The sequence below is a fragment of the Pseudopipra pipra genome, chromosome 12 (assembly GCF_036250125.1).
Source record: "Pseudopipra pipra isolate bDixPip1 chromosome 12, bDixPip1.hap1, whole genome shotgun sequence".
NCBI classification, from domain to species: domain Eukaryota; kingdom Metazoa; phylum Chordata; class Aves; order Passeriformes; family Pipridae; genus Pseudopipra; species Pseudopipra pipra.
Window position 1 is genome coordinate 20,908,045 of NC_087560.1, and position 27,792 is coordinate 20,935,836.

The following is a 27,792-nucleotide window of genomic DNA, read 5'->3' on the forward strand; positions in this document are numbered from 1 at the left end:
TAGCAAAGTGCATTTATTGTATTCAGTGCATCATCACATGCTCTTCCAGACACCTGAGGCCATCCCAGAGTTCTCCTCCCTTTGCCCACCTTCCTCCAAAGAAGAGGAAGGGATCCTGGATGAGAACTCCGGGTGTCAGCCAGTTGGCAAAGTGTCCTGTTCTTAAAAAGGCTCATGAAACACACAACTGAAAATTTGTGAGTTTGTATCATGAGCCACTTTATATTTTTTACTCATGAAAATGAAGGGAGATCCATTTTGGGGCTCCTTTGTTTGCCCTGGGGGACACTGGCTTTGGGAACAGTGTCTGAGAGCCAGAGCAGCTCCCCAGGTCAGCATTGCTACAGCAGGAAACAGGATTACACTGGTGGGACTTGGTGCTTCCCAGGGTATTGTACAAAGAACAAATCACACATGAAGTTCAGAGAATCCTGGAATGACTTGGGTTGGAAGGGACTTTAAAGCTTATCCAGTGCCACCCCCTGCCCTGGGCAGGGACACCTCCCACCAGCCCAGGTTGCTCCAGGCCCCGTCCAGCCTGGCCTTGGACACTTCCAGGGATCCAGGGGCAGCCACAGCTTCTCTGGGCAACCTGTGCCAGGGCCTGCCCACCCTCCCAGGGAAGGATTCTGAGCTGTTTTCATGGATCTGTCAGAGCAGCTGGGCAGTGTCACACCCACTTGGGATGTGCCCTAGCCGTGGTACTGAGCGAGGACAGCAGGGCAGGGAAAAGCAGCTAAAGCTGTGAGTGCAGAATGGCTTCACCTCTACATTTAAGTAGCTCTTTAATTTATTGGTCTTCCCAAGCTGTGCCACGTGATGCTGCACTACAGAGAACACTGGCTGGTGCTGAACCAGAACACAGCACTGAGCTGGACCTTCACTTTTTGAATGCAGCAGCTTTTTTTGCCATTGACACCTGAAGCAGTAATAAATTGTCTTAAAACCCCGCCAATAACTGTATGAGCGTTGAACTTTATTTAAGAGGTTCACTGAGCTGGCAATGAGCAAACCTGACCCGTTACTTCAGCCCAGCACCTGAGTACAGGGATGAGTTCAGTCACCCTCATCAGGGCCTACAGCCTGTGTCCCCAGGAGCCCTGGGAGGAGCAGGCAGGACAATCCCCTTTATTCCCACACTGCAGAGCCATGGAATCATCTCCATAAATTCCGACGGTACTTAAACACAGAACACAGAGGAGGGTCTGACTTACAGATCTGATGGAGAAAACCAGACCGTGGGACATGGCAGGTGTTCAGAGCTGTGTAGCAAGGATCAAACTGGAAATGGGCTGCAGTGGCTGGACCTGGGCTGGACAGCCTGGGACAGCACACCAGCAGCAAACCCAGGAAGGGCTGGTCCTTCTGTCGAGGGCAGACAGACGTGTCTCACTCACACCCTTGCTGTCTTTAACACAAAGATTTCCTACAAGCTGTGAATTATTTATAATTATTTATACCAATTTATATCAATTTATATCTTTTAAATCAAGCTATTAGTTGCACAACTTTTTGGGGATGAACCAAATTATTGAAGTCCTACTACAGATTTGCAGCTCTAGCTATGAGATGTGGTCACTGTACAGGAGCTCAGTGGTGCCGAGGGCTGCCCCAGCCTGGGTCACAGTGAGGAGGGAGCAGCTATTGAACCGTTCAGTTCTCATTCCCAGCTCGGGGCTCACCTGCTGGACAAACCCAGCACTCGGGAGAAGCAGTTCTGCCCACACAGGTGGGACTGTAGAAAAGGAGTCCTTGGCTGTACATGGCTTCCACAGCAGCTTTGTTACATCAGGTACAAACTGTACAAGTCCTCCAGGTTCCAAAGTGTTGTACATGGCAGAAACAGTTCAGCCTGTGTTTATAGACTGGGCTTAAGTGTAAAGATTATTTCAGATAAGGACCAGGCTGAGTAACTGGCTCCATGTGACAATGCTGGTTTAATACAACCTGCAGCAGTACAAGTATGTACATATGTACAGTGGCTCCTCTTCACCTGCTGGCTGAGCACACTCGGCACTTTATTCTCAGCTTCCTTGGAAGTAGGATACACTGGAGTAGAACTGGTTCAGTTTTGCAGCACCTCAAGTCCTTGGGTTGGGCTCTCTGTGCCCCGGGCCTACAGGACCCCGTCGCTGAAGCGGGACTTGTAGTCCCCCAGGTCGTTCTGCAGGTCTCGCTCCTCATCATCTGCAAGAAAATCACAGTTCAGTTCCAGCCCAGGCACTGGATCAGAGCTGATGTGAACACTGACCGAGCACCCCGGTGCAGTTCCCCAGGACATGGCCCATGGGCCCAGCAGGGACCGGCCCGGAGGAGCAGCACGTGGTGCCAGCGCTTGGGGTGGCAGCTCTGGCTGCAGTGCCACCAGCTCTGGCTGCAGTGCCACCAGCTCTGGCTGCAGTGCCACCCACCAGCTCTGGCTGCAGTGCCACCAGCTCTGGCTGCAGTGCCACCAGCTCTGGCTGCAGTGCCACCCGCCCCACAGGCTGGCTGCCCCCAGGGCCTGCACCACTTACGCTGCTGGCTTTGAGACTCCTGCTATCAACACGGCAAACTCTCCCACTGAAACCCAACTCCTGTGGAAAGTCCCATTCCCAGGTTTCACCCATTCCAGAGTTCACTCAGTAAGGCTTCACAGAACCTCTGGGACTAGCACCCCTTCTAGACCAAGGGAATAGTTTTCCCACCTACTTCCCAGCTGGCACCTTCCACACAGACGTGGCATGACACATTTTTCCCTGATGGGATGTTTCCTGATGCTGGAATTGACTTTGCTGTCAGTGTTTTTCCAAACTGCTGTCTTGTATCTCAGACTCCTGGGTAAATTTGGAGAGGCTTTGGAAAACCTTTCCCAGCCTTTTATCCACAGAAATCCCTGCTCTCTCTCAGCACACTGGGCCAGGGAACACAGGCTCGGCGGGCAGGGGCTCTCTCAGCCCCCAGCTGCCTTTGGTTCCTCTTCCCAAGGGAGTCCCAGCTCTGTCCTGATGGGCAGACGTGGATGTTTCACCTTCCCTTCCAGCCCCAGACACTGTCTGTCTGTCTCTACATCTCTCCTCTGTCCTGCTTCCTGACTTTGCTGCTTGGGGTTTGGCCTTTGAGCCTCCTGAGAAATGGTAAAATAACCCCCCCAGAGTTGTGCCCCCTCAATGTAACCACTGACTGCAGCACATGCAGAAAACCCACAGAGAAAATGCACATTCAGTATTATTTTATGTGATATTTTAAAATATTCCACATTCTACCTGCCACAATCCAGCTGTCCCATGTGGCTCCCTGGCCTCCTTCCCTCAAAGAGTGAAAACCCCACAAAACTTCCATTTGTTCCAATTAATGAGCTTCTCCTGCACCTCAAAGCTGTTCCCTCATATTCAGGAGATGGTTGTTCACAGGAATGGAAACCACAGTGTGAGCTCACCCACCTCTCACCAGCTGCCTGGAGCTCTCCACACACCCACAACCCCTCGCCCCTGGGCCAGGCAGGGACCTGCTGGGCACCTGCTCCAGCAGCAAAGGGCTGGAGTTTCCCTGCATGGCACATGAGGAACTGCCACACAGCACCTGGACCTCCTGGAGTTCCTCCCCCTCCACCACCCGGGCACCACAAACCCCCTTCCTGCAGCAGAAGCCGCTGCCTTCAAACACACCCTGGCCTTCAGAGGGCAGGGACACCAGGCTGGGGCTGCCCCTCCCCAGCACATCTCCCACAGGGCAGGATTTTCCCTGGATAATTTCAATCTAAGCCCACACATTCCTAGTGGCAACAGAAACCATGTGGAATCCAGTGGCTTTGTGGCACGTGCTGCAGGCTTTGTTCAGCCTGATGCAATCCTGGGTGATGTTTTCCTGACAGTTTTTAGACAGAAATTCTTATTTTTTCCCATCCCTAAACAACTGTAACTACCCTCCCTCCAATGCCACCAGTTCTCCCCTCTCCTGCCCTGCAGAGAAATCAGTGTAATGCCTGAAGCAGACACTCTTCCTGGAATGCTGCCCCTGGAAGCACCACTGGCCACATTCAAATCACAGCTCAAGCCAACTCAACAAGTTATTAGGGAACAACAGAACAAAGGGCTTGGGAACTGCAGTTGGAGGTAGTAACACACTCTGCTCACACCATCCCTCAGTAAAAGGCTCCCAGAAGTCACCCTTTAACCTTCACTGACCCTCATCAACCCAGTCTGTCTATACAGAGACACAGAGGGGTTCACCAGGAAAAGGATTTTCCTCAAGTCCAAATTCCAAGCCACCAGAGCAGGGACCCCACGCAGATGGGAGATGGTTTTATGGGGTCACTGTCAGTCAGAGCACTGCTTTTTCAAACACCCCTGACACTGCAAGCCACACAAGCACAATCTGGTTTTTAACAACCTGGCACCACTTGTCACTGCCTCACACCCACCCTTTCCTAAGTGGCACATGGGAATGCTGTCCATGCCACTGGGAACTGCTCACAGCACACCTGGCACTGACTCCTGAAGCCACACTCCCTGGGAAGGCCCCCCAGCCAGGTACTGGTGCTGATGGAGCAGCAGGAGCTCCGAGGGCCAGGGCACTGCATCCCCACAAGGGCAGCCACCTCCAGCCACCTGCCAGGAGGGGGGAGCCACGAGGGGGTCGGGCTCTGATTCCAGGGAACAAGGGACAAATGGGGAAACGGCCTCAAGTGGTGCCAGGGGAGGTTCAGGTGGGATACTGGGAACAATTCCTTCACGGAAAGGGCTGTCCAGTCCTGGCACAGATGCCCAGGGCAGGCGTGGAGTCTCCATCCCTGGAGGGATTTAACAGATGTGCGGATGTGACACTTGGGAACACAGGTTAGTGGTGGCCTTGGCAGTGCTGGGGGAGCTTGGACTCAATGGCCTTAGAGGGCTTTTCCAACCTCAGTGACTCCGTGGTTCCACGACCACCCCCCCCCTCCCGGTGGGCAGCACAGCCGGGCTGTGGGCAGAGGGCACAGCCCAGCACAGCCTCTGCAGCACTTCCATGGCCTTGGTCAGAACTGCCAGAGCTGCACCCTGACGCCCAGGAAAGGAAGCACTGCAGTGAGGAGCTGGCCATGGCCCACTGCTGACTGAGGGCAAGGGACTAAAGCAGGAACCCCCCGGGCACTGGTGGGGTGTGCAGGGCACAGGGACACCCGGGACACCCCCACTCCCAGCTCAGGACACAGCAGAACCGTGAGGAACACAGCTCCCACTGCCCCAGCACCGACAGGAACACCGGGAATCACAGAACCACGGCCTGGTTTGGGTGGGAAGGGACCTTAAGGCCCACCTCATTCCACCCTCTGCTATGGGCAGGGACACCTTCCACTAGACCAGGTTGCTCCAAGCCCATCCAACCTAAATCCTGCTGTGCCTTCCTGCAGCTGCCAGCTGGGATGAGCAGATGACAGCCCAAGGATCCCCCTCTGGAGGGACAGGGGTGAGCACACAAACCCACTGTGAATTCTGAGCACAAGGGTCACAGAAAAGGCCTCAGCTGGAGCAGAGGGTTGCAGTTCATCAGTCAGTTAATTAATCGCTCAGGGTTCTGATCCATCCTTTTCTTTCCCTTGTTCATGAGTTTCACACTCCCAGCCCAGCCCAGCCCAGCCTGCTGACACTGCACTTAGTACATGCCCACACAATCAGCTGCTTTTTAACAGCTTTGCCCATTAATTATGCTTAGATACCAATTAAATACGTGTCTGAAAAACCTCCAGCTAAAAACTTACATTATGAGGGTCAAAATCAGGGGGCTGATTTACCATCTCCTGTTTTTCCCCCCTCTTTATTTTACACTTTCATTTAACTGGAAATACTCTCTATGTACACAAACATTCTCCCCCTACAGACATGCAGGCCTGTCCCAGATGTCCCCACAGCTGGATGGAGAATGGCAGACAAGGCAGGCACACGGCAGACAGCAGCAGGGACAGGCAGGGACAGGCAAGCGAGGGAGGGGATGCAGGAGCCACATGCAGGAGGGGTGGCCATGCACACACAGGGGCATTAGGCAGCACTGGCTCAGGAGCTCGGAGGCTGGTTAGCAAGAACACCACAAGCCTGTTGAATCTGTGTATAATGCACAGGAGTGACACCTGGAATTGCTGCCTGAGGCCCCACTGCACAACAGCTCCAGGCAGGTGTGACCAGAGCAGCACCCAAAACACCACATTCCTCTGTTGGACAATTTGGGAATGTCAATGCCCATGGGCCACCCAGCCAGGGGCCAGAGCTGGGGGTTTGGGTAAAACCATGGCTGGAATTTAGTGCCTTGCTTTTCCTAGCAGGAACTATACCCAACTGCAGTGAGGTGTCAACACCCTCTCCCTGAAGACTGGTGCTCTGTCTGAGCAATTTATGATCAGCTAAACCAGCGAGGCTTTACACAAATTCAACAAGTAACTCAGCGTGGATTTATCACAATGGGATGGAGATAAGGCCCAAGCTCACCTTGGACGTCTTCTTCTCCACCATCACCATCCTCTTCCTCATTGTAAGCCAGCTCAGCCTGTTTGTCTGCCTCATACTCACCCACGTTCCCATCATCCCCATTATAATCTGCCAGTTTAGAACCCTGCTGCGGGTCCACAGGGGATTCATTCTCATCAAAGAACCGGCCTGTGGAGTAGGAAAGGAGTGAGTCAGCAGCAGAGAGGAAAGAAACAGGGAGATTCTACACGAGAGCAGGTCACGGGTGGAGGCAGTTGGGGTCTGGGGTAGTTCCAGCTGGAGAGAGAGGAGGGAGAAGGGAGAGGGTTTGGACAGGGGGAGAACAAGGCTTATGGAGCACCCCCGTGTGGAAAGGACACGCTCTGTCACCCAGCACTTGGACCTCCTGGAATCTGACTGTCCCAAGCTCCTCTCTCCATGGAGAAGGGCTGCAGTGAGCCCCCAGACAACCACCTTGCATTGCCTATGGGCACTGACAGGTTTTCTCAAAACTCTGAAGAGCATCGCTCCGTGGAAGGTTTAGTATCCATTTTTCCTGAGGCCTGGCATTTTCCACAGGCTGCAGGGATCCACTGCTGATGTGGTGCCTGGCAATGCCTGCAGGGTGTGCCCAGCTGGCACAGGGAACCCAGCAGAGCCCTGCCCTGCAGGCTGACCTCGGCTTGTAACCACCTCATTCATTTGGCTTTACACTCTGCTCTCCTGCTGAGCTTTAACGGGGTTCAAAATGTCCCAAACCCAGTATTTTTACCTCCCAACAAAAAATCAGGAATAGTTCCAGATCCTGAAACAACGCACAAGAAAAACGGGAATTAGCCGGAACCATGGAATGAGCAGACAGTCAGCCAGGCATCCAGAGAGACCACTGGTGGGATGTCCAGGTCAGAGCTGGTGTTTAATGGGATGCAGGGAGAGCTGTTCCAGCCCAGCACAGTGCAGTCTGCTTGAAGGGAGCAGCTCTGAGTCTGCAGAGGCCACAGGCCTGGAGGATTGGGTATAAATGAAAACAATGCTTTAAGTGTGATACAATCCTCACAGACTGGGCACCAAGGCTGCTGGGCAGGTGGTGAGAGATCTGCAGGGGGAGTAATCAACAGGGAAGTAAACGGGAGGAGGATTTCAACCCCAGGATTAAAAGGGGACAGATATGAAAATGAAATTATTTCCCAAAACAATGAAAACTTTTCTGTGTGGCAGTATATAAAGATCAAGACAGAAGCAGTGCTATGGTTCTTCTCTGGATGGGGAGAAAAGCAGCAGAATCACACCCAGTGCAGCTCATATGGACAGAAACAGCAGTTTCAGGTATTTTCACAGAACAAGCAAGAAGAAACCATCATCTGTTTAGAAATCCCAAGTTCCATACATTATTCATTCCCTGTTCATGTCTAATTGAGTGATCCTGGCTATTACTGTTGGTATTTTTGACACTGCATTATATGCAAAACCCAGGCAGGACAGGAGGATTTGCACATGTCAAACCTAAACTGAGCCATGAAACACAAGGGAATGTATCCAACTTCCAGCAAAACCAGCCTGTGGATGTGCCAGAGGTAGTGACACACAAGCACTGAACGAACTGAAGCTGACAGAAGGAAAAATCAAAATGATGAGGAGATCCCAGGAAATGCAGCAGGTCCACACAGGCTGTGAGCTGAGCTCAGTGAGCCCCTGGTGTGCAGGACCCCCCATAAGCCCAACCCACCCCATCCCACCCCTGCCATGGCCAGGGACACCTTCCACTAGCCTGACCTGGCCTTGGACACTTCCAGGGATCCAGGGGCAGCCACAGCTTCTCTGGGCAATCTGCCAGTGCCTGCCCACCCTCACAGGGAAGAATTCCTTCCCCAAATCCCATCTAACCCAAATATGAAGGAGCAAAGAGAACAGACAAACCAGTGACAAGTCCTGGCTCCCAGGTACCCCCTCCCAGCCTACAATGGAGACATTTCCTGCACAGCTCCTTTCTACACAACTAGACCCCCCCATCATTTAAAACATGGCCAGGGAAAACACATAATCCATTAAAAACCCAACAACTTCAATAGGAAGGTCTCTCATTCCTGAAGCTTCTTCGGGAAGCTCCCTTGATAAACTAAGCAGCCTTGAAGACCTCAGGGTGCAGAGGGGAAGCCAAGACTGCCCAGGTTCTGTGCCAACCTAATACACCTATCCCTGCTGCATCACAGAGACCCACGAGTCATGTTAGAACAACCACAGTCTTCCCAAAAGATCTGTTTCTTCACAAAAATCTTATTTGGATAAAAAAAAACCCAAGAGGAGATGTTTCAGCAGTAAGTTTTCCCTCCCAAACACCCCTTCCCCACCCAAGCACTAAACAGTCAGAACTGGGTCTCCAGAAATAGCATCACCCACAACACTCACACCTGTGTACACCTGCCTGGAGGCTCCTGCCTTGAGCAGATATGGAAGGGAAAGTTCTGGAAACACGTTCTGTCCAACACACATTGCCCCCACAACAAAGATCCCTGGTGTAAGGGCTGAATTCTTACAATATTGTCCAAAACACAGTATTTAAGTCAAGTAATACAGTGAGTAACTCAATACCCTGTGTGTATCAAAGTCCTGCCTTAATCTATTTAATTGTGCAGTCATTTCCAAAAGCATTCTAAACTCCAATAAGGAAATAATTTTTTAAAATAACTGAATATACATGTGAAAAATAACACATTAAAGCATATCTTTTACCTAGGAACACATTACAATCCTTCCCAGGCTTCCTCTCCAAAGCCACCCTCTGCAATGGTCCCTGTTTCCCAGACAGGCACTACCACAGACAGAAAACGAAGGGATGTGTTTCATTCACTGAAGTGTGTGATATTGGCCAACTTACTTTGCTTAATCTTCTGCAAGTCGCTAACTCGGCTCTTTGGGAGTTTTATCTGGTCTGCCTCAATTTTGTGCTCTTTCTGGGTTTCCACCTTTTCTTCCACATGCAGGTGCTGGAGGGAATTTGGAGGGATCTGCTTCGCGAGGTCGGCGTTTCCATCGCTGTCGCTGGGCAAACCTGCAGTGAGGAGGTGTCAGTGCCTGCAGCTCTTACACGGCTCCACAGAAGGCACATCTTAATTCCTAATCAATCCCACCTCATCACCTCCCCAGCTGACTCTCTGCACGTGCTTCAGCTCCCGAGGAAGCTCAGAACAACACATTCATGTATTTCCTTTATCCTCCTGCTGATTCTGCTTTTCAAGTCTACCAAGCATCATTTATTGCTTAGAGGTCTGATCTGAGGACAAGGGTGTGGCAGGGCACAGAAGTTATGCTAAAAACAATAACCAGAATCACAGGACTCCACAGCCAAGGAGCCAAGAAAACCCTGATTTCCCTGAAATTCCCATCAAACTCCTGTCCATAAACTCCAAGTTCAACAAAGCAAGCTTTTCACTTGCTGCATCTTATGTTTTCTCATCAATAAAAGTGAAAATGAAGGACCACCTTTAAAGGAAACAAGCTGTTTAAAAGATTTGGCATTTGGAAACAACAATCTTTAACTGTGTAGGCAGCCTTTGAGCTCCCTCGTTTTGGAATTCTGCTCACACATCCATTGCAAAAGGAAAGAAATAAAGAAAAACTTCTGTTGTCTTTTTCCAAAAGAACCAATAATGGGCAGAACAAAAACTTGGAGCTGTTTTGTCATCTTGACAACTTTATATTTAATTTATTAATATTAAAGTTATATCGCTGCAGGAGTTCCAGTTCTCATGTCCTAAACCTCCCTCACATCATTCTCAAGTGAGCTGTTCCCAGGGGCAGGAGGACTCTGAGCAAGAGACAGGAACATTGGTTTATCTCTGACTGTGGCCACCAAGAGATCAACAACCAACCCCTGAGGGTGCAGCCCTAATTAGTACCCTAGGGAGGAACACTAATTTCAATTACTCTGTCCACTGGAGGACTCTCCAAGCACTTATCTTTGAAACTTCTAACTCAGGTTTGGCTGAAATTGGCCCAAAGGCCCAGGAATTCCGGGTGTGGAAATCATACACCAAGCAGCCAGGCAAGAACACAACTTTGGATCCTGCAGGAATTTATCTTTGGTTTTCCTCTGGTAACCAAAATATTGCCTTGTCACCTGCTAACAGGAATTGTACCTGGTGCCAGGTTTGGAGCATGGGGCTGCTCAGTTGGAAGATTCACAACAGGTGGATGACCTTCACCTTTAGGAGCTGAAATAAGTGTCTTCTTTAAAGCTAAAACAAAACACAGGGACAAAAGCATTAACAGCAAACAAACAAGACACTATTTACCTGGTCTAACTCTAACAACCCCGTAAAGTCTTTGGTTTCCTTGTTTTCTTGGTTTTAAACCACAGATGAAAATATAAAATACAATAATATTTCAGGAGGGGGATTATCTGAAACATTCAGTTTTGAGCATTCCAACCTCTAAAGCACAGCAGAAATGATCTGATTTTACATTGCACTTGAATTTTATTACCACAGAGATTTCAAAGCCCTGCATTCACTGTGAACCACATGGTGTTCACACACAATATATACGTCACCAAGACCCCAAACATGAAAGAATTAGAGTATTTCTCCTCACCAGTGGGAGTATCTTCAGCTTTTGCTGGGTCATTATCTTCTATTTCAGGCATGCCTGCATCTCCTCCTGCTTTGATTTTCTCTGCAAGACAAGAACAGGATATTCTGCCTTACTAACCTTTCAGTCTGAACAGTGAATTTCCCCCTTGTGGGAGGCTCTAACTTAGTAAAATCACTGCAGCTAATCAAGTTATCTGAGCCAAACAATTCCTTATTCTACTTCAGAGAAATGCATAGTTCTGGAGGATGGCAAAGGATGCAACACAACTGGGCCATTCTCCACCAGAAATGCCAGAAAAGGAAATACCTTTGTCATTTACAACATGCTCTGAAGGCTCCTCATTCTTCTCTGTGTCTTTACCTTCCCCCTCTGCAACAGTCTCAGGTACTGCCTGGCCATCATTGCTGGGACTGACTTCAGTGTCTTTGCTGGACTGAATTTTTTGTGTGGCCTGTTAGAACAAATTCATAAGGAGCCAATATTAAGCACGTGCCTGGAAATTACAAAACAAATGCCCCCGAATTTAAGATTACTTTGGGTAAGCAAAATTGCATTTATGACCTCACTGACAGGCAAAGCAAAGAGCAGAGTCCTCTCTGTACAAACCTGGCTCCTGGGGTATGGACACACAACTGAACAGACAATGCACAGGACAGCACAGCTGCAGGACACTTCTACTGCCAGATCAGCTGCTAAGGACAACACAAACAGCTTAAGGCATGGTTGGCCTCAAGCCTCAGGTCAGATCCCTGAAGGAATTCTAGACTGTAAGAAAAGATCTGTTGGAAATCTGCTCTCAGTCTGCCTTATTATTTGAGATGTTTATAGACAGACAAAGGAAGAAAACAAAATTTTAAGCAAAGTGGGTTATTTCATCAGTTTGCAGGAAAGAGGCCCAAATTCTACTGGCAGCTTCATGTAATCCCAGCCTTGACACCATTCCAACCCTGTTATTTCCATCACATTAGCACCTCGAGGCCTCAGCAGAGCTCAGGTTCCCTCTGCAATAACCTGGGCAAGGCTGTGGGAACACAGATCCCACCCTGGAGAGCTGAGCAGCAACATCCACGTTCCAGGAAGAACTGAAACCCTCAGCAATGCTGGATGGAGGAAGGCTGGAGCAAAGCAAAGAATCTGTTCTCATCTTCCAGCTCAGTCCACTGGCTGAGCAAACAGGCAGATTTCCTTCATTAACACCCATTTAGGGCTGCTCAGGGGGATGTTTAACACAGCCTTAGGAGAGAACTGTCCCAGGCCTCCACATTCCTGAGGCCAACAGCAGACTTTGGGCTCTTCTCACTCAACACAAAATTCCCTGGCATTACCTTTTGTTCCCGTGCAACCTGGTCCATTAATTTCTTGATGTTCTCTTCATGCTGCAGCCTCATTTCCTTGATCTGCTGCCCACACTGCAGGCTTGAGGAGAAACACACCGTTAGATATATTTCATTTGTTGTATCTGCTCTCCCACAAATCAAATAAGGGGGAAAATATGAAGTGGCACAAAAAGCCAAACCTGAGATATAACTAGAATAGTCTGTCCAAAAAGCCTGGTCCTGGCATGTGTATGGAGTGGGAATGGACTGAATACAGAAAGAAAGCAGAACTGGAAAAAATAGGGACAGAGCAGAAAAAAACAGTAAAACAAACAGAATGGCCTTGAATATATTTCCTCCAAAAGCTGGAATGCAACCAAAAAGTCAAGCTCCACAGTTAATCTGTCAGCAAATATTAGTTAATCTGTCAGCAATGTGTCTTTCATGGCTGTCAACAGAGAAGGTACACAACTACCACTATCAGTTACTGCTCCCAACTCAAATAACACAATCTGAATACACAGCCACGTGTCCCAACTTCCCTAACAAGCCACAGACATCAGCCTGAGCAGCAGAATTCCCATCTCCCACAAACCCTCAACAGCACAGAAAGAGCATTTTGTGTTTGTGAAAGCTTCCAACACTTTCTCAAGTGTTAAACCTCCCTCACTCCTCAAAGCTGCAGGAGTATATTCTTCCTCTTTCTCCATCACCAATTTAAAAGACTGAGGTCAACTTATAATTTTAAGTTTAAAATTTTAAGCAAGGCTGCTTTCAGCTTCAGTTAAAACAAATGAAATTACACTGTTAGAAAGGCAGCAATTAACAACACTAGTGACACAGTTTAATGGACACAGTGTCCATTAAATTCTGCCACGTGTTTGTTAACTAAATCTCCATGTCATAAAAAATGCATTGACTTAAAAATGATGAATAATTCCAGAGTAAGTCAAGATTCCCCTTAACTCCTATCTCACTTTGAGGGAGGAGTAGGACACCACCAAGAAACAGAACTTGAAAGTCAAACAGCTACTACTGTGCATTGCCAAGTGAGCACGCTCAGGCTGGAGGATTAGCAGACACAGGATTAATTAGCACTTTTTAGTAAATACAGACCCCCATCACAGGCACAAACTTGCAGTTCCCAGCACTCCTGAGGACACACCTGTCATACTCCAGCCTCCTTGTAAGGTAGGTGTTGTTCTTCTTGTACTCGTGCAGCTGATCCTCCTGGCGGATGAACTCCTGCCGTAACTCCGCCAGTTGTTCTAGGCCAGGAGGAAACACCAACGTGAACTGAGACATACAGGGAAATGCCCTGGGGCAGACACAACTTTCAGTATTGCCAAATAAGTAAAACACTGCTTGAGTTTTATGTTAGTTCATCTAGATATAAAGATTCTTACACTAATTTGAAGAAGATACCACTTCAGTCATGTAAAGACAAGTGCCAGATGGCAGCACAAATTAGAGAGGTTCTTCTGATGCTATGGCAAACCCCCTAAATTTTTATTTACCTTAGCATTGTGTAAGGCTTCTGAAAGCAATTTCCCCATCTGTCAGGAAATGCAATTTCCTGAAAGATTCTGTGACTCTGAGTAACACAAAAGCACTACCAGGTTACTTCAGGCACGATGCTCAAACACTGTCTGTAGTGACTGTACGAAAGGAGGCACCTTCCCGCTATCCATAAAATCAACACGCATTTCCTGTCTCCACAACTGCTCTGGAAGTTCTCCCTGCTCCTCAGGCTACAAGTAATTAAGCTTTCTGCTGTTTTAAGTTGCAGCTGCACAGATACAGGCAGAAACCACGTGTGTTGCTGTGTGCAGGCATGTTCACATCTGGGCACTCGCTGCTCCAGCTCCCTCTGCAATACTCCAGACACAGTAAGATCACAGGCATTATAATCATGTCTGTACAGAACAGCCTTAAGAGATGTTTTCTGGAGCTTTTCTAACCCAGCATAACCATCACAGTGTTTCTGATCAAACTATACTAAACTGTGTATTTGGCCATGAAAACGATTCTCCAGCCTTGGAGGTCAGCAGTGCCAGAGCACACCTTCCTTCTGCAGACAGCCACGTCCACAAGAGCCAACCCTGCACTTACCCACACCAGGTAACCAACAAACACAATGGGATTGCACATTATGGGATGTTCCAGCACAACCTGATCCTTCCTTTAAACTGCATTCTGCAGCACCTGGGCAGTTACAGTGCACAGCTCCAGCCTGCCAAGTGAGTTTGGCCACGAATCCCTCACCCTTTAGCCGATGTATGTCCGCCATCTGATACGAGATGTTGTTCTGCAGCTTCACCTGGAAGGAAGAAAAGGCTGGATAAATACAGGTAACAGGGGGTTGGTGAGGGTTTGGGCTGCAAACACTCAGGTGTGTCTGTTTGCTTTGTAAAGCCAGTTATGGAGAGGATTACGGGAATGAAAAAGTTCTGGGAAATCCAAGTCCTGTGTATTTAGTGACATCACCAAACTAACACTGTGTTCAGGCTTTGCTAACAAGGGCTTAAATTTAATTCCAGAACACATTTCTATCAAAAAAGTAGATTGTCAGGACTAAAATAAACACGCTGCATCCTGATACTGCAGGAGGGACAGCGAATGGCCAATGTCAAAGCACAGGTGGGTAAAACTAAACCTGCAGCATCAACAGCAAAACCAATTGTTACCTAAGGTATATCAAATAATAGAATTGTTATATTTAAATAAATCTCTTATGTGTTGTTACTTAATATTCCTAACACAAATTTTATTTTAAGAGGGAATCTGACACCAGTAAAATTCCACAACAGCTTTTAATTTGGTATTTTCAGTAAGGAAAAGAATACCAGTTACAGTAAGTAAGAAATGCATGTACACAAAGTCTTGAAGTAAAGATGCTTTTTCCTGTTGTTACACAAAGACAAAACTCAGCAGGAATGAAGAGGAAGATGCATGAACTGACTATGCTGAGAAAGGGTGGAAAATCCCCACCTGCTGTGAAGCACCCCAGAGGTTATTCCTCTTGCAGTTCTGTGATGATAGAAAGGGTAACTCTAGGAAGGTGCTGAGTGGGGCTGTCACTCGTGGGGGACAAGGTCAGCATCACCTCTGGGGACAGCAGTGCCAGCACAGCCACTGGGCTGGCACACCCACACACACCCCCCCACACAGGGGCTGTTTCAGTTCCCCCCAGTGTCTGAGTCAGTCATCTCCACTTCCTGCCAAAACAAACCCCAAACACACCTGCCCTGGGGGGCTTCCTGCCCCCACCTCCGCCTTCCCTTTGGCAAATCATTCATTCATTTCAAGCTCTTTCCCGTTGTGTTTTGTTGTCACAGAGGCCCCCAGACTGGGCTGATCCCTTTGTCCCCTGTGGTGTGATCAGGCTCTCCTGCCCCGGGACTGCAGGAACTGCTGCGGTGGCGCTTTGTGCAGCTCCCAGTGTACACGGAACACCATCCGGCAGCTCCCGGCACACAGCACAGCTTCCTTGGGATGCAGCACAGCTTCCTGGGGATGCACAGGGCTCCAACCAGAGCCTCTGGGCCAGCCTGCAGGATCCTGGCTCATCCCTGGCAGCAGGACACATGGGGGGCTGCGGGCCCTGTCCCATGCCCAGAACGAAAGCCAAGAGTTCTGGAGTGTGGAGGGACACAACCACAGCTCCCACCTATGAGGGGACACAGAGCTGCTTCACAAGGCTTTTCCCAAAAAACAAAAGCAAGTGGAATTGAAAAATTAGGGACAGAGCAGAAAGAACAGTAAAATAAACAGAATGGCCTCGAACATATTTCCTTCAAACCCCAGAACGTAACTGAAAAGTCCAGCTCCACAGTTAATCTGTCAGCATTTATTAATTCCACTAGGAATGTGATCTTTGGGTAACCTGAGCCCCCTGATCACACTGCTCTGGAACAGGGAGAAAATACCCCGCCCCAAAGGACCCTCAAGGAGCCTCCTGGCATGTCAGAGCCATGTTTGCCACATGCTCTGCCCACCGAGGCATTCAAGGCCCTCTACTTACAGGATGCCCAAAGCAACACCCCATCCAGGGACAGCCTGGCTTGGACTTGCAGAGCTTCACTTCAAAAGCACAGGTAGCCCTGTGGTGGGGATTTCACAGGGAAAGAGGAGACACAAGTCATCACCAAGCCTTTCCATGCCCCAGGTGCCCACCATGCCAGCTCCCCCTCCCACAGACCCAGGACAGGGGGAAGGTGCACACAGGGATTTGTTGAGCGCTAATGAAAAAGTATCTTTCCCTATTTTGCAAAACCACTGACAATAATCACCACAATTTTCTGTTTTCCACTCTAATGCAGCTGTTTCTCAGAACCCAGTAAATCTACAAACGAAGGAGACCCTGGGAAGTAGTGGGGTCTGTTTTCAAACCCTCATCTCTCAGAATTCCTCGCAAGCGACCCTTCCCACTGGCTCCTGCTCATCCCATAACCACATGGCCTGGCCTGTGAGAGGAGCAGCAGTTTGATCACACAGTCTTTCATTTTGGTGATTCTGAGTTTCAGAGAGAAGTGACAGAATTTACATCCAGCTCAGCTGACAGCAAATGTCCCTCATCTGAAGGACAGAAAGGGAAGAAGCTTTTTTATGATTCATGGGATCTGTTCCACCTACACATGCAAATCCCACAAGCCACGGTGCAGGTCCAGTTCTTCCTGAGCCACATCCTCCTTCAGTCTAGACCTGTTCGTAGTGCTCAGGGCTCTCAGGGGCTCCTCAGGGCCTGTCCAAGCACTTGGGACAGAGAACATAAACCCTCTGCAGCCCAATGAGCCCTGCACAGCAAACCCCACCAGAAATCCTGTGCATGGACACATGGCAACCCTCCAGCGCTGTCTGGGTTGTCAGTCTTGTCATACAACAACTCCACTTCGCTGCTGTGAAGCTGCAGCTTTGTGGTCTGGGGAGTTATCAGGGAGTTTTGGCAACAAACAACAGCCCCAGCTGCTCCCAGGGGGGTCTGACCCAAGCATTGCTGGGCAGCAGGGAAGGGCCAGGCTGTGTTCCTCCCCTGGCCTGGTCCCTGCAGCCAGGACCCTGCCACCTGCAATCTCTCCACACCAACTCCTGCCAGCCACGCCTTTTACTGACCCTCTTGCAAACGGATGTGGGAAGCTATGGAAAAAAACCACACCCTAATGGTATGCTACAAAAAACCATGGAACACTCAGGAAGCTGGTGCTACCTGTGCATGCAGCACCTCCCCAAACTCCAGGCAGGCACTACCCCTGTTTGCCTCTCACAGGGAGCTCCAAGAGAGAACTCCTGGTTTGTTCCAAGGCACAAGAGATCACCAAGGAGCTCATCACAGGGTGACAGAGCAGAACTCCCAGGAACTCAAGTTTTTTCTCTTTCTTTTTAAACACAAGACACCAAGGTCATGGTCCCACATTTGCTCCTAAGAGCAAACATATCCCAGCTCATTCCACACCCCGGGGAGAGAGGGGAGAGCCAAAAGTTTGGGCTTGACTCCAGAGATCCTTGAGCCAGGGGACTCCAGAGATCCCTGAGCCAAGGGGAAGCTGCTGCAGAAACTGGAGTTGCCTCAGCACTGGGAAAGGCACTTGATTTATGTGACCACAAGGCAAAGAACCTCAGCTAAGGACAAAGGAGCACAAAGCAGAACTGACACTGAGAACCACCAGAGCAACACCTTTCAAACCCGTTTTCCATGAAATAAGCCTGGATTTGTTGTGATCACTTGATACTCTGGGAATTACCAGTGCTGGGGTTTTATTTGAGCTCCTGCATTTCATAAATGGACTATGATCACTGGTAAAAACTAGTTTAGTCAAATAGACTTGCCAAGTTCTGTTTCGAGACAAAAAAAATTATTCAAGTCTTTTTTGGCTGGACACTTTATATCTGCTCCCATTTTTGGTGACAGATCTTTATTCTCTAAAACAAAGCTTTATTCTCTCAGAGAAGTACAGTCACTTAAACACAGTCACTTAAAAGGGGTTTTTTTTAGAGAAAGGTTAGAATTGTTGCCTCTGAGAAAAGACAGTGGCTCACATGGGAGGAAAAAGGCCAGTGACTGCTTTTTGATAAAATCCTGCTATTCTGGCCTTTTAGGGTACAACAAACATTTTAAACACAAGAGAGTGGATGGTCAAAGTCCATGAGCTCACAGGGCCTTAACTGGCAGCCTCTGGAACAAAGAAGGAAGACAGAGGGCACACGCTGCAGGCAATGAACAGTGAATTTAACCTCTGGGGTCCCCCTGGCACATTCCTCCTGTTGCCCTCCCTGTGCAATGTCCCACTCCCAGAGCACCCAAACCCCAGGCAGATTTATGGGGAACACCCAGTGCTCAGCAGGCAGGAGCAGCCCAACAGACCCTGTTTGTCTCCTGTGCATCCAGGGGCCCTGGCTCCCAGGAGACCATCCTACACCCCCAACAGCACCTGCACCTCCTGTCCCAGTGTCCTACAGTAACACATCACAGAGTTCCACAAAAACACACATCTTGTACCCCTTGTCAGAGCCCAGAAACTGGAGCACAGAATCCCTGAGGCTGGAAAAGCCCTCCCAGCCCATGGATCCCCCCTGTGCCCCATCCCCACCCTGTCCCCCAGCCCAGAGCACTGAGTGCCACGGCCAGGCCTTCCTGGGACACCTCCAGGGCTGGGCACTCCAAACCTCCCTGGGCAGCCCCTGCCAAGGCCTCACCACCCTTTCCAGGAAGAAACACTTCCTGAATTCTTCCTGATAGCTTACCTGAACCCCAGCAGGGCAGTTCTACGCCTGCAGGCAGTTACACTAACACACCAAACAAGCTGATTGACCCTCTGCAGACAGAAGGGAAGTGTCTTGGCTAAAACCCAACTGCTTTAGAATCACTGAATCACTGAGGTTGGAAAACACCTTTAAGATCATGGAGTCCCTTCCATACCTAATTGGGCTTTTTAGTCCAATCTCGGGGGAAAAACAAATAAATTTGCTGAACACACAAAGGGCTTAATTTTAATGGTTCTGTAGGAAACTTTAATACAAACTTAATCATTTTGAGGGAGTCTAACTCTGGAATGGGGCATGCAAGGATTCAGCTTTTTCTGACAATTAAATGCATTTTTTTATGCGGCTCATCCTCTGTGTGATATAAAGGGCCAAAAAACCAAACCCAGCCAGCAATAACCCTGAGAGTGTGGCATTTCCACAGATCCCACTGTGAGAACAGTGTTCAAGGAACGGAGTGATGACCTGCATGCAAATACTCCCCGCACTCACCCTCAGCAGGAGAACTTGTGTGCTGAGCCCTGGGAAGCTCTCGAGATGGTTATGAAAGAGGAACAGTGAAAGTCGAGGCACTCACTCATCCTCCACAACAAAGAGATCCCCAGGCCACCCCCACTGAAAGGACCAGCTGAGTTTTGTATGAGCTTGGCTGCTCTAAGCCAAGCAAAATGACACGTTATGTCAGCAGCAGGATTTTTTTTCCCCAAGCACACGCTGGCAGCATAAAAATCAGAGTGTACTGTGCCAGGCATTCCGAGAGGCAAGCTCAGGGTGCCACCGAAGAGCACACGGGTTTCATTTCCCTTGAAACTGCAGCTTTACGGCTCTGTCTGGGTTTTCTTGCCTGATCACAAAAGATCAAATAACCTCAGCAGAGACAGAAAGCTCAAAAAGCAACAAACAAATTTAAAACAGCCTTATGGAAAAGGGCGAGCTCGGGGGGTGTTCACTGTTCGCACACACCGGACGTTTCCAGCCGGCTTTAGGGGTGTTTTCAGAAACCGGAGCGCACTGCAGTTGTCCCACAGCACCAGCCCAGCGCCTCGGGGCCCTGTTTCACCCTTGAGGAGCAGAGGCTGCGGGGACACCTTGGGCGGGGGAGGACTGACAGAGCCGCCCCAGGGCAGCGGGGACCCCCCCTTACCTTGCCGTCCTCGCAGCGCTTCACCTGGCCGTCCCTGGCCTGCAGCTGGCTGCTCAGGTGGCTGTAGTCCGCCTCCTTCTGCTCCAGCTGCTTCCTGTGCGAGTCCACCTTGCCCAGCAGGTCGGAGTTGCGGCGCTCCAGGCGGCCCCGCGCCACCTCCGTGCGCTGGGCCTGGCTCTGCAGCTCGGCCAGCTCCTCCCGCAGCAGGGCCTGGCGGGACGCCGCGTTCCAGCAGTGGAAGGCGAGCACGGCGATCACGGCCAGCAGCGCCACCAGCACCAGCGAGGGCAGGCGGCCGCCCCGGCGGTTCGCCCCGAACCCCACCATGGGGGAGGCCGAGGGGGCGGCGGCGTCCGGGCACCGGGGGGGCCGCGCGGGGGCCCTGAGGGGACCGGGGGCGAGGGGGAAAGGGGGGACCCCCGGGGGGGCGCTGAAGGCGGCGGGGAAGGGGAGCCGGCGAGGCCGGCGCTGTGCCCGAGGGGCGCGGAGCGGGCGGTGCCGGAGCCGGTGCCGGTGCCGGTGCCGGTGCCGGTGGCAGTGCCGGCCGGGCCGGGCCGGGAGGGACCGAGCGCAGGCTCCGGGCACGGACCGAGCTGGGCACGGACCGAGCTGGGCCCGCCCGGCTCAGCCGCCACCGCGGCGCCCCGCCCGCCGCTCTCGCGAGAGGAGCCCGCGCAGCTCTCGCGAGAGCGCGGCCTCGCCGTGCCCTGAGGGCGGGTCGGGCTGTGGGGGCGTCACAGCGCGGGGCGGGCGGGAGGGGACGCGGGGACAGTGAGGGACGGTAAAGGACGTTAAAGCTCATCCAGCCCAAACCCCTGCCATGGGCAGGGACGCCCCGTCCAACCTGGCCTTGGGCACTTCCAGGGATCCAGGGGGAACCACAGCTTCTCTGGGCAACCTGTGCCAGCACCTCCCCACCCTCCCAGCCAGGAATTCCTTCCCAATATCCCATCCAACCCTGCCCTCTGGCAGTGGGAAGCCATTCCCTGTGTCCTGTCCCTTTATCCCTTGTCCCGGGTCGCTCTCCTGGAGCCCCTTTAGGCCCTGGAAGAGGCTCTCGGGTCTCCCTGGATCCTTCTCCAGGTGAACATTCCCAGCCCCTCCAGAGCAGAGGGGCTCCAGCCCTGGGAGCATGTCCATGGCCTCTCGGAACTCACTCCAGCAGCTCCACGTCCATGTGCTGGGACATGGGCAGGAACCGGGTGGGCTGTTAACTCCTCACCTGGAAGGTGTTTCCTGAGGGAACAAAGCATGTCCTGGGAATGAAGTGAGGGGGTGAGTCTTTTGTTTTGTGAGAAACACTCAGATACATCGTTTATTGCTGATCATGTTGCCTCACACACTGTTGCTGGTGCTGTGGCACAGGGTCTCACAGGGGAAAAGGGACACAGAGCTGGGCTGAAACCAGAACCAGCTCCAAGCCTCGGGACGTGCTGCAGCCGCTCCCTCAGTGTGAGGGGAGATAAATCACAGCAAAGTCAGGCCTCCGAGTGGTCACTGACACAGACACCTTGGATCTGTTGGTTTTATTCCCCGTGATGGTATTTAGTAGCAGTTCTGCTGCACTGCTGTGGCCAAGCCCTTCACACAGCAGAGGTTTTCAGGGAGCTCCTGGGCACAGCACGTGCATAGCACAATCCTGCTGCCTCCAGCTGCAAATGGTCTGGGGAGGACGTGGGAGGAACAGAAGGGCATCAGTTTTCCTCCTAAAAGAACCAAAAAACAGCATTTAAGAAATAGAGTATAAAATCCATTCCTGAGACGCACCATGCATGTCACAGCATGTACATCCCTTCCTCTTTCCCCCCTGATTCCAACCTTACATCCCCCTATTTGCACTTTGGCACTCTAAGTGCTGCTACACTGATGGCCCATTAATTTGCCAACCTGCTCTCTGCAGATGGCAGTGCAGATTCACATTCCAAATCCAGCGTCGCAAATATCACCTCCTTGTGAAGCTGGACAGTTCCAGGGTTTGAGTCCACCTTGTTCACTTTGTTCTCTCTGGCTGCACTTACCCTGTGCCATCCTGAACACTCCGAGCCAGGAAATGTTTGCTAATTAACGGAAATAAAATATAAACGTGACAGATTTGAGCTCAGAAGGATACCTGGGTTTATTTTATGTGACTTATACCTGGGTTTCACATGCTTTGGTTTCGTACCGACCTGTGCACCTGCTCAGAAATCTCCTGTTCTCATGTAGTGCTCAGTGATGTTTCCCACTCTCCCATTTCAGCCATTTCTCTTGGAATTTATGTAATTTCCCAGCTCCTCGAAGTTCAGGGTCAGAACTGGTCCCTGCACATTTGTTGTGGTTTCCTTTGCACCTCTGGGAGCTGAGGGAATACCAGGGAGTTTTCTTTTGGCAATTAATTTGCCATTTAATTTCGGCTGTGTTCCAGGCCCCATGATCCTGTCCTAGTCTGTTCTTTTCCTGGTTGGAAAGATATTGCTGTTCCCTCTTCCTGGCTGTAATCTTGCACTGTGTGTTGGAATAACATATCCCATGGCATCTCCAGCTCAACCTCTGACCAGGATCTTGGCTGGTCCTTGCTTTCTCTGGCTTGTGACCTCCCCACATTACAGTGGGAATGGGGAGATCCTCTCCCTGCAGCACTCAGTGCTTCATCCTGAAACACAGTGCAAACAGGAGAATTGAGTTTTAATCCTTGGACCTATCATGGAGAAAGTGAAGAACGCAAAGAAGAACGTGTATTTGGGATTGTATCAAAATCTGGCAGATTTTCCTATGTATCTTTTCCATTTGTCTGCTGCTGATAATATAGTCAATGGCTATTTGACAGAGGAATAGTAATAAAATAGCAAACTCTTATATTCATTAAGGTAATCAAGAAGAAATAATGCAGTCAGCATTTATGGATTTTTTTTGTACATCACAGAGAAGAAAAACTGATTTAATGGAATTAATTTTCTGTTACCATTACGAGGTTGTCATAAAAATGTGCAGAGGTTTGACAATATAAAGTTATGGTGGTTCTGGAAGGTGTTAACATTACCCAAGGAAGAATGGTTAGAAGTGGTGGTAACTGCAGAGGAGTGCAAGCAGCAGCATGAGAGCCCTTGTCAAGGGAGAAAACATGCAAAAACATGCAAAACTGCCTCAAAAACTGAGAACCTGCTGGTTCAACCCTGGTGCTGTCACAGCCCAGGACGGGGCAGCCCCCTTGCTTGGTTTGCTGGTGAAATCCATAATACATATTTGATTTTCTTCTTCCCTTCAGATCTTGCACTTTGCAAAGAAATTGCTGATTATTTACTTTCTTTTTTTTACCTGCTGTGAAGATGGAAAGTTTAGGAGCCCCACATGTGGTATTTTTAGAACCAGTGTTGTATTGTTGCTGCCCTGGCACTTTTATCAGTTAAAGCAATAAAACATCTGAGTTGTTGTTCTAGTCAAGTATTTTGATCCCTTCAGAATCTGAAGCAGGTTTCTAAATGAAAGATAAATTTAACTATGTTTATTTTTCATGCCTAATTTAACTCAAATATAAGAAGACAGTCTGATTTAATAATCTATTCAGCAATACAGAAAATTGGTGATTTTAAAAGCCTCTAATTAAATATTCTAAGATCCTGTTTCCTTCCACTGCATCAGAATGAACCTTTTTTTTTTTTATGTATTACAAGTTTGTGTTTTTTGCAAACATTCTGAACACAGAACTCAAATTATCCCAGACTTTTAGCATATCCTTAAAAACTGATTAACATACCCCATCTGTTGGTGCGCTGAGCAACTGTCCAAATGAGCAACATTTCCATGGAGATTTATAAAACTACAGTTAAAGCAGGAAAACAGCTCTAGCAGGGGAATGCTGGGGTGTTTTATTTCAATATGATCGTTGCAGCTGGAGATTGTCTTGCAGAGTGGCCACCACATCCTCACTTCAGAGCAGTGTCTGTTCACATTTTGGGGCAGTAAAAATAGTTCATTTCCCTTGCAGCACATTCCATGAGTGCCCAGGGGTGGTCATTTCCCAGGGAACAAGGGGTAGGACAATAGGAAACAGCCTCACGCTGCGCCAGGGGAGGCTCAGGTTGGACATCAGGAGGAATTTCTGCACAGAAAGGGTGGTCAGGCCTTGGCAGGGGCTGCCCAGGGAGGTTGGGAGTGCCCAGCCCTGGAGGTGTCCCAGGAAGGCCTGGCCGTGGCACTCAGTGCTCTGGGCTGGTTCAGAAGCATCTCTTTCCCATTTCTAATAAATTGTAACTTTGGCTGCAGAAGCCAGCTGAGGCCTGTTGACTTCCAAGGCAAATGTTTGCTGTATCTCTGAAGGGTGAGGGTGGCACTGGAGCAGCTGGAGGAGGAGATGAATGGAATCAGTTCTGGGTTTTAGAGCTGAAATGGGGTTATGTTTATTTATGGCCACCTGAGGTTTGGAAATCTTTCTGAGAATAAGTGCTTTGGAGTGAGGTATCAGAATCAATCTCTTAGAACATGTTGCTTTATGAAAACAGACCAGGGAACATCTGGGATCGACTCACCAAATGCCAGCCCAAAGAGCAGACCTGTATCCAGGGAACTGGGATTGGCTTGAAGCTGCATCCCAGGCCGGGAGCAGGGAGCACATCTGTTCCTGGGAAGCAGCTGGGGAGGCGCAGTGCAGAGTTTGGCATTTTGGAAAAAGGTGCTTTCTCTCGATAGCATTTCACAGAAGAAAGTTTGTTTTCTCTTTTAATAGCAGCTCCAAGGGGCTGGTGGGATTCCTGAAACAGCAAATGACATTTCCAGCAGGGATAAAAGCACAGCTGTTGGCAGGAGCTCCCGTAGGTTATTGTGGATAATCACTGAAAAGGCAGAGCATTGATCGGCACTGCTGTTTGCAGGGAACTGTCCGTGTGGGAATGCAGAGCGAGTGGTGTGCTGGGAATGGCTTTGTGCTGAGCTTCCAGAGGAGCTGACGGTGCAGAGCTCCCGGAGCTCCTGGGGATGCAAATCAGGCTGGGCATGCCCAGAGCAGAGGTGGGGGGATCCAAATGCCCCTTTTCCCTCGAGCAGGACTGGTTGCAGGAAGGGGAAATCTGGATCCCTTTCCCCCCATAGCGTGGGGCGGCCCAGTTCTAGTTCCATTTCCATCTGAGGAACCATTCCGACGGCTTGAGGGATAGGGAAAGGGAACTCCAGCATCAGGGGTTTCTTCAGGCCCTGAGCCTGGAGGGGAGAGGTGCTCTCCCCTCTCTCCACCCCCGTGGTCCCATGGCCGGCACAGAGACAGCACAGCGGAGTGGAGAGGAGGCAGGAGAGAGTTTATTGCTGGGGGGTTACATTTATAGGGTTAGGAGGAATCACAGAGTAACCAATCACAGGGTGCAGGAAGGGTTAACAACCACTAGGAAGGGGTTAAAGGGGCCAATGAGAACACCTCGGGATATCTCCTCAGGACATTCCTGCAGGGATAACACTTGGCCTGGGGGGTGTTGGGAAGAAGCAGCATGTGTTTGCAAAGAGACCACCAAAAGCCATTTTAAGACATGTTTAAACAACAGTTTTCCCATATAATGCAGGCTTACTGCCACAGGGAAAGCACTGCTGTGGATTTCCCTGGAAAGGGATGAGCTCCCGAGGAGCAGAGCTGCAGCCAGGTCGCTGGAGCAGCTGATGAAGGAGGCAGCCTGGGGAGAAAATGTGAGGCAAAAAGAAGAATATCCTTGGAGATAGGGTAGCGTGGCCCCGGAGCGGGTGCAGGAAGCCTGTGGGCATTCCCTGCTCCTGGAGGGAAAGGTTCTGTGTGCTGGGAAGAAGCTCAGCTGGAGTGCAGACAAGTATTTTAACACAGTGGGTTGCAGTTCTGTTGTCTCACGTTGTGGTTTCACAAAACATTCACCCTCAATTACTGTTTCTTTGTTGCTGGGGAGCACAAGCAGAGGAGGAAAATAATAATTTAAATTTAACTCTGCTAAATATACATGAGATTTCCTGGGACAAAGAAAAGACTTCTGTAGCTTGAGGGGGTGTTGCTGTGCCAGATTTCAGAGGCTCTACTACAGCCAGTAACATTCTTAGAGCAGCTTAGTTGGAAGCATTTTTATAACATTTTTTTAGGCAACACAAATACAGCCACTGCCTCCAGGAGTGTATGGGATTGCTCTGGAAGTCACACCAAATATATCTGTGTGGTGCTGATTGTTACTGGATTTATTTATGGGAATTAGAGAGAGTCCAGGATGACACAAGTTAAAGATCATGCCCTTAAAATTTAAAGAAAATGTATGAAAATGCATAAAAAGGTATTCCTGGCCTCTCTTTCCCCAGATGGTTATGGTCACAGTACATACATTTAGATATTCCAAAAGCAGGCACTCTGTGTTTTCACTTTCCCCAGGATAATGAAGCCCTTCCTTAGCTCTGGTTGCTGGAATTGCCTTGTAATAAAGACTCCAGCTGCCAAATGATGCCAGTTACAGTAGATTTAATTTAACTGTGTTTCATGGGTCAAACGGGTAGTAGACAATTCTGCAATAAACATGTCCTATTAAAAAAATCTTCTGTCCATTGCTTTGTGTTGTACTGAGGCACTTTCTGATAAATGGGTGTTGGCTTCATGGAGCATCTTTTTTAAAAGCTTAATTTGACAATAGGAGTGCTGCTAAAATAATTGATTTCTGAAGTGGTTGGGATGGTGGCAGCTTTCTGTTTGTTGTTGCCTGCACTGAATTTGATAACAGCTTGAGGCCAACATTTTAAGGCATTTAAGTATCCCCAGCTTCATCAGGGAATCTACTGCTCTATACAAAAATCAACAGTTTTGCCATAAAATGTAAAGGTTCATGTAAAGGTTCACAGAATGAACTCTCACCCTGTCCTGGTTATGCTCTGGACTCACAGCTGGGAACTGATGTTTCTGCTTTAAAGTTAAATATCCCCAAACTCACATTAGAGTAACAAGTGGAAGCTCCTCGGCTGCTGGGGGACTCTACTCCTCGGGGGTGAAAGGTTTCCACAAGGGAGAGGGGGATGTTTTGGGGGTCAGAGCTCAGACCTGTGAGCTGGTTGGGAAATGCCACTGCACCCAGTCAGCCTTTCCTCAGAGCAGAGCTGCTCCATGGCTGAGTCCTCAGGAAACCTGCAGGAGTCGAGAATATTCTGGATTTTACACCCTAAACCTCTTGTTGTCAAGCTCAAGTTGAAGTTTTCCTGGCCCCCTCCCCAGATCCCTGTCTCCCAGGGGCTCTGGGCTGTGCCAGGGCAGTTTGACCAGGAGTTTTGAGAGGATTTTTCACTCCAGCTCCTGAGCTCTGGTCTGACCAGCACCAGCTGCTTCCCACAGAGACGATTTAGGAGCTGGGTTCGATGATCCCTGTGGGTCCCTTTCACCACAGGATGTTCTGTGATCCCATGATCCGAGGTCTGGGTGCCCAGCTCTGTGCCCCAGCCTGGCATCCCAGCACTAGATGGTGCCAGGCACCGCCACGCCACGTGTGAGGAAGGGAGATCCAATTCCACAGGCACTGGAGCGAGGAAGAGCCATAAAACTGCACTGCAAACAATGCTCATCAATTCTGGCAAAAGTACTGGGCTGCAATAAAATCAGCAATTAAGGCCA

General features: G+C 49.7%; 1 protein-coding gene and 1 long non-coding RNA gene across 3 annotated transcripts in view; one reads left to right on the forward strand and one right to left on the reverse strand.

Annotated features, from left to right (window-relative positions):
• The window catches only part of LOC135421112 (uncharacterized), a 141,846-nt gene that overhangs the window by 5,006 nt on the left and 109,048 nt on the right, over positions 1-27,792 (forward strand). The gene's annotated exons all lie outside the window — the stretch shown is intronic.
• Positions 956-20,842, reverse strand: GOLM2 (golgi membrane protein 2). Of its 2 annotated transcripts, XM_064669366.1 has the most exons (10): positions 20,229-20,837; positions 14,591-14,645; positions 13,491-13,593; positions 12,335-12,425; positions 11,316-11,460; positions 11,010-11,090; positions 10,556-10,654; positions 9,295-9,468; positions 6,441-6,608; positions 956-2,187 (listed from the first exon to the last, which is right to left on the reverse strand). In XM_064669366.1, the coding sequence occupies exons 1-10, from the start codon at positions 20,553-20,555 to the stop codon at positions 2,117-2,119; spliced, it is 1,314 nt and encodes a 437-aa protein (XP_064525436.1). In that variant the 5' UTR covers positions 20,556-20,837; the 3' UTR covers positions 956-2,116. The 2 variants fall into 2 exon arrangements, with proteins under 2 accessions (XP_064525436.1, XP_064525435.1); XM_064669365.1 differs by lacking the exon at positions 6,441-6,608 and having other exon boundaries at positions 20,229-20,842.

Coding starts and splice junctions, on each gene's coding strand:
- GOLM2 (XM_064669366.1), bottom strand. CDS start 20,555: ATGGTGGGGTTCGGGGCGAACCGCCGGGGCGGCCGCCTGCCCTCGCTG. Junction 11,461..12,334: donor AGGTTGCACGGGAACAAAAG/GTAATGCCAGGG, acceptor TTGTTCTAACAG/GCCACACAAAAAATTCAGTC. Junction 11,091..11,315: donor GCATGTTGTAAATGACAAAG/GTATTTCCTTTT, acceptor CTTGTCTTGCAG/AGAAAATCAAAGCAGGAGGA.